Below are 17,184 nucleotides of genomic sequence, written 5' to 3' on the forward strand. Positions count from 1 at the left end.
ATTTCCCGGCTGCCTTATCTGACACAGGACTACAAGAAGCGCTGCCACTGTCAGTTCACACGCTTTCACAATGTTTACGATATGAGGTGAGCGTTTTTTTCTTTCTTTAATATCTTTATGTATTTTAGGAGTCCCGCCGTGAAGGTCAGGAACTTGTCTCAGTCGTTAACTATGGTGCTTTTTGAGTGGGGGGTAATTTATGTGGAGTTTCACCTACAGCTGTTAGCGGGCACTGCCCGCTACTGGTGAGGCGAGGCATCCAATATCGGACAGGATTTATTTATCTTTTAATTAAACCCAACTATATGTCAAAGTACTGAGTCAAATTAAACGATGCTTCTCTTTTTTAGTCTGATATCAGATGTTGTCGGTCACCGGATCTTTTTGGACGGTCAATGTCGACGTTTAACGTTAGCCACTCCTGTGATGCGTTTACGTTACTGTGACTTCATCAGTGGGGACTCAGCCTGAACTATATACAGTCTATGGCCTGAACACATAAGAGCCTCGCCTGATTCCCGGATATAATGTAACGCTGTTTTAGAAACCATTGTACATGGCAACGCTAAAGTGCAGGCAATTATTGTAAAATACTCTGCTGTAGTACGTCGTTAACTATCGTATGGTCCGTAAATTCGCTAAAACTAGCTTAGTAAAATGACATGTCCGTGTCCGATAATGGATACAGTGGCACGCCGCATCACGAGGTATGGATTTGCCAGGCTAAATTTGTTAGCTATCATTTGAGTAGTCTGCACCTCTCCACGTGTGTAGGCAGTGCTGATATCGACCCATTCAAACGCAAATACAGTCCAACATCAAACATTTGCTCAGCTATGTTAGCTAATAGAGGTGCAGTGGGACGTGTGTGGTGTTTGCAGTGGAGGGATGCCCAGTTGCCATAGCATCCAGTTACTTTACGTTAACCTACTTCGGCTAACTAACTTCACGCTAGCGGCATACGCCATATGGTGGAGCTGTAAGTATTGATTAGTGTGGTCGGTTCACAATAGGATTAACGAGCGTCTGTCGCCGTTAACTACTGTCAAAACATTGTAGTAACGTACACTTGTGGGTCGCAAGTTTAGTTTAAAGTACATGTCAACATTATGCCGCAGCTTCAGTAACCGTGTTAACTAATGCCAGTCAGGATTAGTTTGAGGTTAAGGTTGAAACCCACAGCAACCAAAAGTTTTTACAGGTGTCTTATAGACGCTCAGTTTGACATGCCAGCCTGAGTGAAACTAAATGAAAACCCTCCTTATTGAGCACTGTTAAACACTTTTTTTGGCAAAACAGGCCCATGTGAGAGATTAAATTTATTTAATGCCATGCCAATTTTCACAGCTGTGCCAATACTATTGTTCAGAGTGATTAAGTAAAGAATAATTTGTTTTTCTACTGATAAATTGAATGAATAGGAGCCCGTGGTCAGAGCTGGACACACAGAAGCAGAAGTGAAGGAGACGCCCTTCAATGGCCAGCTCCACCTCCTGGCTTAATGTATTGTGATAGAGAAGTGAGTGGACCAGAACTACTGTAGCCAATCCCCATGGAGGACAATCAGACCAAACCTGCCACCCCGGACCCGAGTCCAGCACCCAGTCCAGCACCTAGTCCAGCACCGAGCCCCTTGCTGGACAGAATTGCTTTGCCAGCAGGAAACCATGTGGAGGTGAAGTATTTTACCTGTATTAACCGTGTATACAATTTATCTAGTTTTATTCATGTTTAAATTACCTTGACTAGAATGAAAAGTTTGTTTGAAACAACAAATATTGGTTCTTGATAGAAAGATTTGCTGTCTTTTATTCACTAAATAAGAACTTTGAAGCTGCATAATAATGATGTGACTACTGCCATGGGATTTCCCCTCTTTGTCTTATAAAAGTCCCCCATGTTTTAATTTATTTAAAACTGAGATAATTTCTTCCTGTAATTGAAATGTGAAAGTTATTTGAAATACACCCAGAGGTCACACACTTGAGCAGTGACACAGAGTTTTCTTCATAATTGTAGTTATCAACCTAATGGCGAGATCATGCCCTCAGTCAATTATTTATTAAAAAACTATAGTGTGTCAGCTGGCATGACATACCTCTGTGTCAACAAACTGATAGGGCACAACGCTTAATAAGGGTTTGGCATTTCATATGTTACAGTTATCTACTAGTTTTCCTCTAATCTTTCCCATAAGCACTGCATTTATATTTGTGTCAGTGTGACATCTTAGATATAGTGTTTTATGTAAGATGCCTGCTTTAATTTGACTGTCTGGTTACTTCAGCAAGACCCAGATATGATTATGTACCTCCACTGTGGTAAATATTGGTGTAGATAATATTTGTAAGGCATAGAAAGCTATCGACAGTTCATCCAGCAAGTGAAAAGAGTCAATGCAACATGTTACATCATCATGAGGACTGTAATAAAATACTGTAATAAAAATGTGTGTGACTGATGTGTTCTGTCATAAATATTTTTCCCCAGCACCTAAATGTGAACCAAATCCAGGTAGTGGTACGACGCTGCTCCACTCCAAATGTCACAGAGGAAACCACCTATTTTATTCCACGCAACCCTGTGGTGGATGCCGGCACCAACACAGACCCGCCAGTTGTCTGCTGCCCCTTGCTTCGCAGATATTGCCCATGTCCTCCGAGAGGCCTTCTGGCCTCTCTGGTTACCAAAGGTATGCACAGGAGGGACCTCCTGGTGGCTCAGGACATTAGTTTAATGTCATTCCATTATTTCTCTTGGAGTTGGTAGAAACCTGCAAATAACACCAGTCTCTTATATACTTTGAACTATCTGATAAATGCAGCGATTTTATAGAGAATAAATACACAGATTTATATTTTATGTGTACACAGACTGTGAGTAAAAAGCACTCTTTTTTTTTGTCTTTCTTTTGAGGAAGTGATTGGCACTTACAACACAGCAAATAGGTAAAATGCTTCATGATTTAGAGCTGGGCAATATTAGAATTTATAATAATAATAACAAATTTTAGTATTATAGAATTTGGATGTTGTAATATCCTGATATGGCGGAAGAGTCATCTTCTCCTGGTTTTGAAAGTGGCATAACAGTAAAATGATGTAATTTTCTGAACTTTCCAGATTGTTCTAGCTGTTCTATTATTTGCCTTTAACCCACTTAGTCATTATATGAACATTACTGATGATTATTTATTCAACAAACAATGCATGTTTTTGTGGAAGCACCAACAGTCATCCCTACAATATTGTTGCAATATCGATATCGAGGTCAATAATATTGTGATATTTGATTTTATCCATATTGCCCAGCCCTATCATGATCACATAATTGTTGTCAATGACGTATCATAAATCTAATCCATCTCTTGTGTCCTCCCCAGTCCTTTTGGCAGGTGTGCTCTTTGGAGTGGTTTGGTCTGTCACAGAGGACGAATGTCTTCCAGGAGGAAACCTGTTTGGCATCACAGTGCTCTTCATCGCCGCACTCATCGGTGGGAAAGTGGTTGGTCTCATCCATTTTCCCAGACTTCCACCGTTACCGCCCCTCCTTGGTAAGCCTAAGAAATGATTATTTTTGCTCTATGTATTTTGTGCACCTTTTTATTTTATATTTAGTTACACAGATTATTCCACCAAGGTGATATTTAGTAATAATAAGGATGCTATACATGCTAAACCTGTTAGTGGTAAAGGTGTTCTTGCTTGTTTGATAGGGCAAATGTTCCACATTTCTTGACAGAACAATTATACAGATTAAAGCGTAAAGGCTCAGCTGTGCAATCATTATTTCCCACTATTGTTCCCACTGTTGTAGCAGGTTGATAACCAAGTCAGATATTTCAGCCAGCATCAGGATGATGTTCAGCCCGTGTGCCTGCCCAGGAGAATAGTGTAATAAGTATTACACATCTTCGAACAATTACCTCGTTCATTTCGTATCATATAACAAATTAATCTACTAATTCTCATTCTACATCAGGATCAAAAGCTTGTACTGGCAAATTGTCCTGAATAACTGTATCATCATGTTATCTGACATGTTAGTTTTTTCTTCAAGTGCACATTCGCTGCCGGTTCACCGGATTGTCACTGTAGCTACTAATATTTTTTGTTTTGTTCTTTTTTGCTATGCTTGTATTTATTGTAGGTTAGCCTATTTATGGCCCAATTAGTTTGAAAATGCATTTCAGTGTTCTTCAGCATACTAGTCTTTTTCATGATCTGGTTCCATAAGCCTCATTTGTGGAGTGTAATCTAAAGTTAAATTTTCATAATAAAATGTGGCTTATAAAGCACATAATTGATGGGAAGATAGCATAAGGCCTTCTTATTTGAGCAATAAAGAATGGTGTTAAAGAATTTCCTATGTTTTGCATTCAGAAGTCATAAGCCTCTGACTGCACCCTTATTAAGATAAATCTCGGAAGTTGGTGCCACTCCTCATTTGTAAATACCATCAAAAGATGAACTGAAGTTCAACCTAGATAGATCTTGGAGTTTGTTTCTCTCTAAACTTTCTTTTCCTGTGTAGTTTTGTTTGCCAGTTCAGTGTCTAGTTCTGTATTTTGACATTTTTTGCAGCGAATACCAAGAGTATTAGTGTGTTATAATTTGAATTGTGGATTGTGATTGTGGTCAGTCTGAAGGATTAAAGTTATCATCAGTCATCAATTTGCTTATTATTGTTCATCACATGGCTGTACATTCATAAATCTCTTGACATTTTGAATTCTGTCATTATCAATAATGTGTGTTAATGTGATTCTTAGCCATGTTGAATGATTTCAACAGAGCAATGGTCAGATGAATCATGAAGGTTTAGAGGTTTTGTTTAGATATTGTTGATACAGTACTTGGATTATTATCATCTTAAGACAGTGTTCACAGTCCCGCACTGAGCCTCAGTATCTCAAATGTCCAATTTAAACACAGCAAGTTCAAAAGGTAACACATGAGCTTTATTCTTGTTCTTTAGTTGCGTGAGAGTTAGACTCAAAGAATAAACAGGATTGAAGGGTAAAAAGGATCACCTTTCCTCTCTTACAACCTCTTCTCTGTTGCAGGTATGCTGCTGATGGGTTTCATGCTGAGAAACATCCCAGTTGTAAAAGAGTGGGTGTTCATTGACTTCAAATGGTCTGCCGCTCTGAGGAACATAGCTTTGGCTGTCATTCTGTCCAGAGCAGGTCTGGGCTTGGACCCCTCGGTACGACACTTACTCCATTGTTTAAGTTTAATGTCCAAGAAACCTGAGAAAGGTTTACAGAGATATAGACTAGCATTATCTCATATCATCAATTAATCACTTGGTCTACAAAATATCTTAAGTTATCATAACTGCTGATCAGAGATTACCAAAACACAAAGGAATGTCTTGTCCAAATTGCATAATTTGATCAGTTTCAATAATATAAAATAGGGAAAAAGTCACAAATTGATGCCTTGGAGAAGATGTAATCTGCAAACCCTTTGTATTTTTTCTTGAAAAATTAAGTGTATGATTAATTATTGAGCAATATTTTTTTGTGAATTTTCCACAGTTTAAATCTGGTGCACTACACTTCATACTCTCTGTGTCTGTACTGTTAGAACTTCTTTAATAATGCATGTGTCTGTGTCATCAGGCGCTGAGGAAACTAAAAGGTGTGTGTGTGCGTGTGGCAATCGGTCCCTGCTTAATAGAGGCCAGCACCATCGCTCTGGTGTCTCACTTCCTCATGGGTTTGCCCTGGGTATGGGGCTTCATCCTTGGGTAAATACAGCACTTCCTCTCCATCTCTCCATTTTTTTATTTACTAGCATTGATACTGATGAGCCCCTGAAAGCTAACAGTGTGATTTACTTCCTTTCTGAATTTAATTTGCATTCCCTCACAATATATGACCTTTTTGGATCTCCATAGGTATCAAATACATTGACCTTTTCTGTGTCAAAAGAAATCGTCATGTATTTTCCCTTCTCTTTTTTTCTAATAGAAATAATGCATTTTTATTCATTACCAAGTGTTTAATTTGGTCCATTCACTCTGCTCCCATCTACCATGGGCGTAGAGTGTTCAGCTCTTACTCCTCTGAGTCAGATAGTAACATAGTAACAGAGTGAGAATATCAAGCGTTAGAAATAAGACATAGACTTTGATGGCAAGTATACGTTATACAGCAGAGAATAGAAAGCACACTGATCCCTAAGCGTCACTAGGTTGCATTACAACCTCATCCACAAAGTTTATGGATGAGTGAGGATTGAGTGACAGGACAAGGGTATCAACTTTATGATAAGCTAAATGTACATTCCAAAATAAGCACTTCTTATATTTCTGCCTTATCAGCATTCATGCACCCTCAGTAGCTGCAATGCAACATGCAGTTTGCAGCTTTATTCACTGATGGTCTATTTCTGCTCTGAATGCATTGCTTATCAGTGAAGGGTGGATGGTAGCCAGAACAAATGTTTTCCCCCGTCTGCTCAACTCGCATGTCTGTTTTGTCTTAGTCAACCTCTAGAGGAATGTTCTACTGATTCTGTCTCATTCAAAGGCTGATTCCTTTTAAAAGCATCTCTGTATTTGTTATGTCTTTGCAGGAGTTAAGTAAGTCAATAAACAATCCATCTCTCCCACATTGTAGCTTTGTGCTTGGCGCTGTGTCTCCAGCTGTGGTGGTTCCTGCCATGCTGGTGCTGCAGAAGGACGGTTATGGCCTGGAGCAGGGCATCCCCACATTACTGATGGCAGCAGGCAGCTTCGACGACATTCTTGCCATCACTGGGTTCACCACATGCTTGGGAATGGCCTTCGCCACAGGTAACGTATCAATGTTTGTGTTTGCGTGTGTGTAGAGAGAAGGGAGGGAAAATGACTGCTGAGTAGAGTTTTCTTTTTCTGAAACACAACATCAACTTAACTCCAGGGGGAGTGACATACATACTGCAGGGTAGGTCAACACTGAGAAGCACAGATAAACAGACTTCTGCAGTTTTAAGGAAGCTCAGCAGAGGGTGCAAGTGTGCTGGGATGCACATTTTAAAAACATAAAGGTTTTTGTGCGTATCTGCAGTCTGTTTGTGACTCCTTGTAAAAGCTTTCATTCTGCTTGGAGACATTTCTGCCCTGTCACTATCATATGATATTGTCTACACATCTTTTAGACATTAATTTGTTCAGTTCCTGTATATCATTTATGTATTTTCCCGGCTGATCCTTATAGGTTCCACTTGGTACAACCTGCTGAGAGGTGTATTGGAGGTGGGCGGTGGCTTTGTTCTTGGGATTCTTCTCGGCTTCCTCATCCAATACTTTCCTAGTGTTGACCAGGTAGACATGCTTTTACATCATTACAATGATATTAGATGGTTTTATGCTTTAGTCCTTGCACAACTTCACAGCCTGTGCATGAAACAAGTTGAGGAGAGCAAACAAAGGCATCTGAAAAAAGTCAGTGAAGTGTTCCACCTCTGATTTAATGCTCTGACTTTTGAAGAGAGTGCTTTAAGTGGGAAAATAAACACAAGTAAAATGAAGGAGACTCCGCTATGATTGAAGTGTAGATTCAGAGATCAGCCATCACTATGTATGATGTGTCATCAATTACCACATACCTGATGATATATATGTATGTTATGTATGTATGTATGTATGTATGTATGTAATCTGTTTTTATCTTAATTACAATTTTTATATTTCATTTTTAATCTTACCAGTAGGAATCTAAACTAGAGGGCCTACGATGCATTCCACTGCACATTGTACTGTATGCTTTGTGTACACGACCAATAAAAAATGTTACCTTTTTAATATTCAGTATGTAATCATTGACTGTCTTTTTCCCTTAGAAACACATAGTGATGAAGCGATCCTTCTTGGTGCTTGGTCTGTCTGTCTTTTCCGTGTTCGGCAGCGGTGTGGCTGGGTTTCCTGGCTCTGGAGGCCTCTGCACCCTGGTGTTGGCATTCCTGGCTGGGCTCGGTTGGGGTAAAGATAAGGTAATAACACATAACATTTTTTAGCTTTCAATTTGTAGTTATCCATCTTTGGAGCTGAAGTTTGACTATATTAACTTGGCAATGTATATTACATAATGATTTATTAAAGCACATTGAACTACCAGATTGTACAGTATGTCCTTCCTAAGTACACCAGTGATTATTTGTTAGCAATGCTGCATGTCAAAGACAACCTTACTAACATTTCTTTGTGGCTTAAGGAACGTGTAGAGGAAGTGGTCGGGTGGGCCTGGGACATATTTCAGCCACTACTCTTTGGATTAATTGGAGCAGAAATTCGCATCTCAGAGTTGGAGGGACTCACAGTTGGTGAGACTGACCACAAACACACACACACACACACACACACACACACACACACACACACACACCCACACACACACACTCCAAATTGACATTCAGAGAGATGGCTGTTACCAACGTGAGATTCAAATGTGACTGTGTGGATGTAAATATATTTGCATAGCCAAAAGAGGAGTTCTGTCTCTTGAGTCTAGTAAATATTAATCTCCAACTCTGTTAGTACTCGTATACTGCACACTTTTTATAAGAGTGTCCATCTGGGAACTCCTTGGAGAGTATTTTTTAATCTTCTCCAAACAAAATAACATTGTTTGTGCAAGAACAAATGGCAAAATACACATTTTGTTCTTCTACAAGTAGCTGTAATTAGAGCCTAACAATTGCAGCAAGACATTTTTCTTGTAAAATATTGTTATTGACAAATACATCCTAAATTCACTGTGACATGAATTCAGAGCATCATCTTGTCCAGAAATGATTTTTGTGATGCTGATAAGTGTGTTTTGTATGCTTTCTATTTGTGCTTAAGAAGACAGCGCCTGAGGGACACAGAATGAAACAAGAAATCTATCTGAACTCACATGTTTAAAAAAGCTGTAAGCTGATAAAAAGAGAGAAGCAGTTGTGGTTACCTAAACTGCATGTGTTTAGTCCTATTAAAAATGTGTTGACCCTGCTTCAGTCTTTTTTCAGTGTGGCGCTATGCTGTATCAAGGTTACACGTGCACTTCTGGTCAAACACGTTGCAAAGAAACACACTCAGTAGTGCTTACACCATGACTCTGTGCTCGCAGCTTTGCTTCTGTTAAGTTTATGGAAACAGAGGTTCCAGTTTTTGCTGAAAAAAATATTTTTGTTATCATATTTCTTTAGTGGAATAAATGATTACTAACGCTGTTACTTTTTTCAGTAACGAGTAATCAAATTAATTACTGTTTCCCCCGTTACAAGGCTGTTACTGCCAAAAAATGTGGCGTTACCTCACTGAAGTGGTTTTCGGCAGAACAGGCGCTTCTCTCTCTCTGTCTCTGTCTCCCTGCCAACGAGTGGCTGCACTTAGGTGTATAACCAAAGACAGAGTAGGACACAAATGAGACACAATCTCCCGGAATCTGGAGCGAGCGAGCAAGAGTGCGCTGTAGAGAGTGTGTGTGTGTGTGTGTGTGTGTCTATTAATGCAGACGTTTAGATTAATGCGACATTAAGAGACGTTTATATTGTTATTGCTTTTTGAGGAATAAAATTCAATCGCTGCACATCTGCTACATGTACAATTTTATTATTTACTACTTTTTAGTACATTTCTTGAGCATAATTTAATTTTCAACGTGTTTTTTTTTTCCAACCTTATAATAATCTCTGTATTGTTCCTACATCTGTCTAGGTCTGGGTATAGCCTCTCTGCTCATTGCCCTGCTGGTTCGAGTCCTGTTCACCTTTGTATGCGTGTTGGGTGGGGGCTTTAACATGAAAGAAAAGGTGTTCATAGCCCTAGCATGGATGCCCAAAGCCACAGTGCAGGTACAGTATGTCAATGCTGAAATATTTGCCAGCATTGTTCTCCTCCCTCAAGGAGTTTAACTTTGTGCTCAGTTCAGGGTGTTTTTCTTTGAGAGCATCTGGATTAAACATGTTTTCCTCATTTCAAGTGTTGATAAATTGAAAACAATGAGAAGAATCTGCACAGTCTCACTCACTATTGAAATATTTATTAGATCACAACGTTTCAGTCCTTCACCAGGCCTTCACCAGGTGTATTTTAAGTATTGTAAATGTCATTCTATGAGCAATTATAGAGGAAACGATCCTTTTGCTCATCAGGCAGCTATAGGCTCCACAGCTCTGGACATGGCAAGGACAAAGAACAACGAGGAGCTGCAGAAGTATGGGATGGATGTGTTGACTGTGGCTGTGCTCGCCATCCTTCTCACAGCCCCTGTAGGAGCTCTTATCATAGGGCTCACTGGACCTTACCTGCTGCAGAAACCCAAAAACTCCTGTGGTGAGCGAGTCAAACCCAATTTATCAGCCTTTTTCTTAGGTAGGTAAAGGACATTCAATATTTCAACTCAGCTCAGCACCCCTCTAAAGCCTCGCCTCGTAGTCGCGTCAAAGTAGTTTGTATCCTTTTCTCCTCTCCACCTTTGTGATAGCTGCTTCCACACACACACACACAAAGATTTGCATAGTTTTAGTTTGGCTGTGTTTACCCTGTCATCAAAGGCCTTTATATCTTTACATCCACACAAGAGTGGCATTGTTGCTGTTAATATATGAACACTGGCTCTGCACTGACACTCTTCTTGTTACTCCCTCTCCATCCCCTCCCTATCTCTCATAGGCACTGAGGCCGGTGAAGATGACAATGAGACTCCTGTCACCTATGAGAGTACTCTCTGACCTCAGCTGTCTTTATCCAGCAAGACTTTCCATATGCTTTCACACCTTGGTTATTTGAACTGTCCTCTAGCCACTGAGTGGCCCACTTTGTCTGTCTATCTGTCAGCTACTGCTGTTTGCTATCCTGAAGGAACACATGAATCATCCTGTATTTATAGCCTCTGGTGGTTTCCAGGCCTCAAGCTCCAAACAAATGACCGACATCTGAGTGTCCGCACCATCCTGCTCTATGAACACTGTGAGAGTTTTGTTTCTGGTCACAAATGAAAGTGCAAGGCATAAATATGGTTTACATTTTTGTAAAGGTGGAAACTCTTCCTATCAACAGAATTTGCCCATTTCTTTTTATAGCTACCAATCGGTAAAAATTAACTATTTGGATTTGAAAAGCTGGTAATACTGTATTTTGTGTTATAAGCAGTTACTTTTGGAGAGTTAACATAACTGAATGTACCAACAGTAGCAATATTTAATCATGTTAAACTAGACTGCCCGGTTTACATACATTTTAAGTCTTTAGGCGTGAAACAGTCAGTACGATATTTGCACAGCTGTGTATTTGTGAGATGTTTATGAAAAAATGTATTAGCAATGTGTTTTGCTGGTGAGAATGGTTGGTGTATACAAAGGCTGCAGAGAATGTATAATTCTTGACATTGGTTTATACTCAGTCATATGCAAACTCTAAAACTCCTATTACAAGAGCTATTCACCACTGTGTGTCAGTTTTGATTGATCAGCAATGGTCATACCCCTATTCAAACTTCATGTAAACCCAACCTTTTTAGTTTATGGAACAAAGTTGATTTTTCATCATGTTCGTCAATTATTTTTTATTTTTATCACAAGTATGCAATGTAAAGATGTTATTGATTTGTTTTAAATGTATTTTAATTGCCTAATTTAAAATGTTCTGTGTATGGATAGCAACTATTTATAATAAAATACAAAACTGAGCAATAGTTTGTCAAATATTTTCTTTTGGTGTTAGATGGTAATATTGTTTATGTAAGATATTGTTCTGTAATGTCCTTAATTCAAGTCACAATCACTTAACATTTTGGTTTCTAAACAAAACTTTTCAAGCTGTGCTGGTGGTATGACTCTAGGGATGGACATGTCCGTCAGTCCACCACTTTGGTTCAGGCTGAAATATCTCAACAGCTATAATTGTGTAGATTGTCATGAAATCCTGTACAGATATTCATGGTGCTGAGAGACTGAGTCCTAAAGACATTTTTGATTCCCTGACCTTCCTCTAGTGTCACCAGCAGGTCAAACTATTCACTTATTCTGATTAATTGAATTTTTTTTATTTATTAAAAATCCAATACGTAGGTTTATTACTCAATAAAACTGACAGTAGTCTCTGCCATGGCAATATTTGGTTACCAAATGTTAGCATGTTAACATGCTATCATTTACTGAATGACTGCTGTGCTTTTGTACAGGCATACAGAGCTGCCAGAAAATGAGTGGAAAATGAGTAAGACACTTTTGAAAGTGATGTGTCATCTCAGTTCCCATTTTAAACATTTCAACTCAAGCTTACTTGAAGAATTCCTCAGTTGTAGTAACAAAAGAAGGGAAGTGAAACTTCAATTGTATTTGTCCAAATAGTCAAGTTAAACCTCCTTATGTTTTTTTTATATAATTAAAACGCAGCATGAATATATTAAAATCATTATCTTCCAAAGTATAAAACACTCAGTCATTCACACGCAAATACAGTTCTGACCACATAAACCATTTATGTATAAAATATTGCTGATGAATTAAGGAGATACTCTAGCAGGAAGTTCACTATTTACAGTTATTCTGGCAATATAGAAGCTAGAGAGAAGAATACATAGCAAAAGTCTTATACAATGCAAAGTTACTCTGAAACCTCAAAAAGGCAGTGAGGTTAAAACTAGATTCTTACTCAACTGTGTGGTTGTTTGAAATGCTTGAACGCAACTTAGTTCAATACAAAGTGTGGTAAAACTCCAATTCTATCATTTGAAGGCTGTGGACAAAATGCATGTGAAGTCGCATCCCATACACACAATAACTTATAAGAGAATATTTCACATCCTGAAAGCATGTTAACATTTGGCACACTGAAAAGGGAGAAAGAAAAAAAAGACTGGCTGTTAAATAATACCAGAGTGAAAACTTACAGTACAAAATGGTTAAACAAACTTACAGGATTAGAGGTTGGACAAGTATTCATTCAACTCTTACTACTAACCTTCAACAATTTATCTGGGGGGGAAAAAAAGGCATTTTCCCCCCTGATGAGTTTCGACCATTGAAAGCTATTATAAAGTCACTGCAATTATGTTTCAAGTTTTCTCCTCAAAGTGGTCCCAATGATTCATAAATGACTCCAAAAAAGGCTGAGACATGACTAAAATTGTACTTACAGTTATATAAAAATACTTTTCTGAGCTACAAAACTACTGCAGACATGACAACTGAAAAGTTAACAATGGGCACAAAAATAAGCAAAATTTGTATTTTTACATTTGTGTCACCAGATTAGGACCACTTCAAAAATAAAGACTCCACATTTCTGACACTTTTGTAAATAAAAAAAAAAAAAAAAAAAAAAAGAGAGAAACTGTTAAGAAGTGAAAACTCAAGACTGGGGAGGTGAGAGGAAAACTCCCATCAATGGTCAATTACAGTATCTTCTTTTTGAGTATGAGCGGTCCCACGTTGTCTCCAGTCAGCTCATTGTGCTTTAAGTGTGACTTGTCACAAACAGGAAACTAAAACAGGAAACAACAAAATTAACTGATCAGTAAAAATACAGAAGCCATGTCTCTTACGCTGAAGTAAAAAAAAAACAAAAAAAACATACATGGGAGTTTTAAATGAATCACTCCAGTATTAAAGGCAACAATAATAGTGTCTTAAATAAAAATAGCTGTGCTGGTTAGACTGTCACAGACACACAGACATGGACACTGTGTTTCATTCAACTTACAGTTTTGGAGCGCCAACAGCGACAGTAGCACACGTTTGCACTGTTCAGGTCCTCGATGTCTATCTCATTGACCACTTTGGGGTTCTCTTTCTGGATCTTCAGGTTGATCAGGCTGTCTCGCTGCTTCTTCTTCTTAGGCAGGAACGGGCGAATGGTCAGATAGCCCAGCAAAGCCAAGATACCCAGGAGAGGCAACAACCGGAGCCACTCGGACACTGCACACGCATTAAAAACACATCGCCACGTTATCACAGACGGCAGAATTATTATGGCAACGAGTGTACGTGGTGCAATGATAGTGTGAACTTGTGAAACCACAGTTTTCCATACATTAAAAATACATTTCTGGTGACTGGCCTAATAGGGGCTCTGACATCCAATACTTTCATTTAGAGCTGAAGCGATTAGTCAATTAACTGATTAGTCACTCAAAGAAAATTAATCTGCTAGTATTTTGATTACTGATTATTTGTTTCTGTCATTATTCAGGTTAAACATTCACTGGTTCACTTTCTATTATATATATTTATATTCTGTATATATAACAGATTAACAGTCTTTTTTGTTTTACTCCCTAATATCGGTATCTCTGACCTGCATTTGTACTCTATTATTACACTTGATCACTGCTGAGTGTCATCTCTCACAAACAGCTATCAGGGGAAAGTCCACATCGAGTCTGGAAAAGTGCTTTGGGAATAACCCATCCTACAGTCCTCCATACATGGAGAGGAGACAGAATCATAGAGAGGATCAGCTGAGTTATGTCATTTACTACGAGTTAGACTCTGACTCCTGGAAGTTTTGATAATACTGTTATAACAATTACAATGCTTTTAATAAAACGGGCTTTTGATGCCTAATGGGAAAATGCTAATCCTTAATCTCTTAAAGGTGACATGCCATCACATTCAGACAAAGGGAAAACCTAATAAAGCTTTCATTTTCCAATCTACACTGGTTGTTTCAATCACTCATTCATGACAGAAAACAAAGACTACATTTGGCAACATCTATCATTCAGTAAAAACCCACTGTAGTCTTTGTGTGTTTGATCCAGACAGGCACTTGTCACTAAAATACTGCAGCAACACAGGCCTAGCTCAGCTTTTTGGGTTTCTTGGGTTATTTTTAGCATCAACTTGACACCCTCCAAACGTCTGTTAGCTGAGAGGTTAAACTGAAGTTGCTGATCGGTCTCAGGATGGACTTTCACTTCAGTTTTCTGGAGCGCAGCTGTAACTACCTAACACTGCCCTTTATTTATACTGTGAACCTGTACTCAAGCAGAAGCTGTGTAAAAACACATTTGTTTTTTTTTTTTTACAGGATGCTTGACAGCCGTTGTTGAAGATTTGCAAATAAGTTAATAAGCCAGGCCCTGTGTCCTCAGTTCAACGGATGCAGCTATGGGTCAAATTACATGCAAACAGAGTTCCGGAAGATTTCTGAAACTGAGGCACTATACAACATATTGATTATCTGCCAATCATGTACCAGTGCTCTATCTTTTTTAACTAATGCAAATGCTATACATATAAGTTGGACTTAGTTTTATTAGAGCCTGACCGGTCAGCGTATATGTTGTCTGATTTGCACCATTATTTAATTTTTTAAGTTATATAGGCAGCATTTTATGTATGCCTGATCCTTTTTGAAACAGGGTGTTTTTTCTGGCACAACTTCACCTACTTCCAAGATGCATGGAAAAGGAAAAAAAGGTCTGAAGAAAGCCAAAGCTCCAGCAACACATGTAATATAGGATAACTTTATCAGTAAACCAATGTGTTTGGGCTTTCATCCTTCATCAGGATCATGACCCTGATGTGTGTGTTGCTGGAGCTTTGACTTTCCACCTTTTTTAAATTCAATTTGAATATATACATACTTTTTTTATTATCTGTGTTGACTAATAGTTATGATAATTATTAAATTCCCAGTGAAGTTTACTGTTTCAGTATGCTGACATCATTTTATACAATAACGTTAATTGATACTACTACATCTTTGTCACAGCTGTTTGATAACCACATTTAAGGGGTTGTTGCAAAACAATGTGTGTATGTGTTTATGTCTATATGATTACTGACCAACATATCACATATATTTACTCCCTAATATTGATATCAGCCCTAAGAATCCAGTATCGGTTGGGCCCTAATTTGTATGTAGGGTAACGTGAGGCCAGTTACCATAAGAGCTAAGTGGCCCATCATTACTGAATGAATGTAAATGATAGTAGAGAAATACTAAATGATCAAGAAACTGTATGCAATTTAGGTACATTTATGTTCAATTCCCAATCTGCTCAATAAGGTCTATATCAGCCCCAATACCCATCTGCTGAGTTAAACAGGCACATCCCTAACAAGTGATGCATTCATATTTGTTTGATGTAAAATATTCAAAATAATATTAGCCCCTAAAAATAAATGTTCATATATCCCATACTTGAGCTGACAGTTCTCCAATTTGCTGGGGTGATCATGACCAGCAAAGCCAATGATCTTGAAGTAGTCTGTGTCTAGGCTACTCTCTAATCTAAGCCTAAATGTCATTTCTGTGCATCATTTATAATCAGATGACAAACTGAGTTGCTCACAAACTATGCTAGAGGAAAACGGTATCATATTTCCATATCTGATTAGCAGGATATTAGTTTACAGAGCAGCTAGGGCAGGCTGTTACTTGTGGTTACTTGATAGTAAAGGTCAAAATTGTATCAGCATTTTTGTTTCCTCTGTTAGTTTTAGTTGGTTTTAGCAGTGTATGTCCTTTAAGGTCATCAATTAGTTGAAAGTGCGGCACAAGACTGCACAATTAAACGACGACAGAAGATACTGTGTGAGCCAAGCAGAACTTCTAGACACAATACAGTCTCTGTAGGACACTGACATTCAACACAACTATGCCCGAGTTGTTTTTGTATGCTAACTGGCGGTAAAGAGAGAAAAAGAGAAAAGTGCCCCCCGAAGATTTCAAAAAGTCATCTCACAGGACAGCCAGAAGTGCAACACAGCTGCTGCTCATTTTACCTGTTAACCTCGCAAATCCACCAATCGTCTCCGGAAGTGGAAGCCTCTTGAGGTAAGCTGGCAGCTGGACTTTAATTATCCTTGAAATAGTTTCTAAAACCATCTTGAATTGCTTCAATGGTGCAGGTTTTGTGTTTCACTTGGATAGTTCCTGGGGATCGTTTATGTCATTGCGCTCATTTCTGAGCGCAGGCTGACACTCGGTACGTCAATTTTATTTTCCTAGGACGTCGAAGTCATGACCCGCCTTACGCTGCCTCTGATTGGCTAATGGTCGTGATCTTCGCTTGTTAAATTTTGTAATAATGTGTGGGATTGGCTAAGAGTATCAATATAAGCCAATCAGCGGATGAGTAGGGCGGGTCATAACTTCGCCGTCCTAGGAAAAAATAAAACCACAGGTGCGTTAGCTCCGCCCGTGAAACTTGAGAAGAAAAAGTTAAATAAGCCGTAGCCGTTTTCGTGAATA

General features: G+C 38.7%; 2 protein-coding genes across 5 annotated transcripts; one reads left to right on the forward strand and one right to left on the reverse strand.

Moving 5' to 3' along the window:
• The first annotated feature begins 9 nt into the window (after window positions 1–9).
• On the forward strand, window positions 10–11,981 carry si:dkey-162b23.4 (sodium/hydrogen exchanger 9B2). Of its 4 annotated transcripts, none has more exons than XM_053332424.1 (13): window positions 10–86; window positions 1,422–1,675; window positions 2,491–2,692; window positions 3,383–3,553; window positions 5,066–5,208; window positions 5,627–5,754; window positions 6,629–6,804; window positions 7,208–7,314; window positions 7,833–7,982; window positions 8,204–8,312; window positions 9,691–9,827; window positions 10,128–10,347; window positions 10,648–11,981. In XM_053332424.1, exons 2-13 carry the CDS (start codon window positions 1,553–1,555, stop codon window positions 10,704–10,706), a joined length of 1,725 nt encoding a protein of 574 aa, XP_053188399.1. In that variant the 5' UTR covers window positions 10–86; window positions 1,422–1,552; the 3' UTR covers window positions 10,707–11,981. The 4 variants fall into 4 exon arrangements, with proteins under 4 accessions (XP_053188399.1, XP_053188397.1, XP_053188400.1 ...); XM_053332422.1 differs by lacking the exon at window positions 10–86 and adding an exon at window positions 498–707; XM_053332425.1 differs by lacking the exon at window positions 10–86 and adding an exon at window positions 498–707 and having other exon boundaries at window positions 10,128–10,308.
• A 260-nt stretch (window positions 11,982–12,241) lies between these two features.
• Window positions 12,242–16,880, reverse strand: cisd2 (CDGSH iron sulfur domain 2). The gene is made up of 3 exons (XM_053332426.1): window positions 16,716–16,880; window positions 13,681–13,895; window positions 12,242–13,462 (listed from the first exon to the last, which is right to left on the reverse strand). Exons 1-3 carry the CDS (start codon window positions 16,816–16,818, stop codon window positions 13,373–13,375), a joined length of 408 nt encoding a protein of 135 aa, XP_053188401.1. The 5' UTR covers window positions 16,819–16,880; the 3' UTR covers window positions 12,242–13,372.
• Window positions 16,881–17,184: the final 304 nt, after the last annotated feature.

Source organism: Scomber japonicus, chromosome 2 (assembly GCF_027409825.1).
Source record: "Scomber japonicus isolate fScoJap1 chromosome 2, fScoJap1.pri, whole genome shotgun sequence".
In the NCBI taxonomy this organism is placed as follows: Eukaryota; Metazoa; Chordata; class Actinopteri; order Scombriformes; family Scombridae; genus Scomber; species Scomber japonicus.

Excerpts from the sequence above, each read along its gene's own strand:
- si:dkey-162b23.4 (XM_053332424.1), top strand. The coding sequence starts at position 1,553 with ATGGAGGACAATCAGACCAAACCTGCCACCCCGGACCCGAGTCCAGCA. Across the intron at positions 8,313-9,690 it reads GTTGGAGGGACTCACAGTTG|GTCTGGGTATAGCCTCTCTG; the intron begins GTGAGACTGACC and ends ACATCTGTCTAG. Across the intron at positions 10,348-10,647 it reads TTTATCAGCCTTTTTCTTAG|GCACTGAGGCCGGTGAAGAT; the intron begins GTAGGTAAAGGA and ends TATCTCTCATAG.
- cisd2 (XM_053332426.1), bottom strand. The coding sequence starts at position 16,818 with ATGGTTTTAGAAACTATTTCAAGGATAATTAAAGTCCAGCTGCCAGCT. Across the intron at positions 13,896-16,715 it reads TGGATTTGCGAGGTTAACAG|TGTCCGAGTGGCTCCGGTTG; the intron begins GTAAAATGAGCA and ends ATGCGTGTGCAG. Across the intron at positions 13,463-13,680 it reads GCTGTTGGCGCTCCAAAACT|TTTCCTGTTTGTGACAAGTC; the intron begins GTAAGTTGAATG and ends TTCCTGTTTTAG.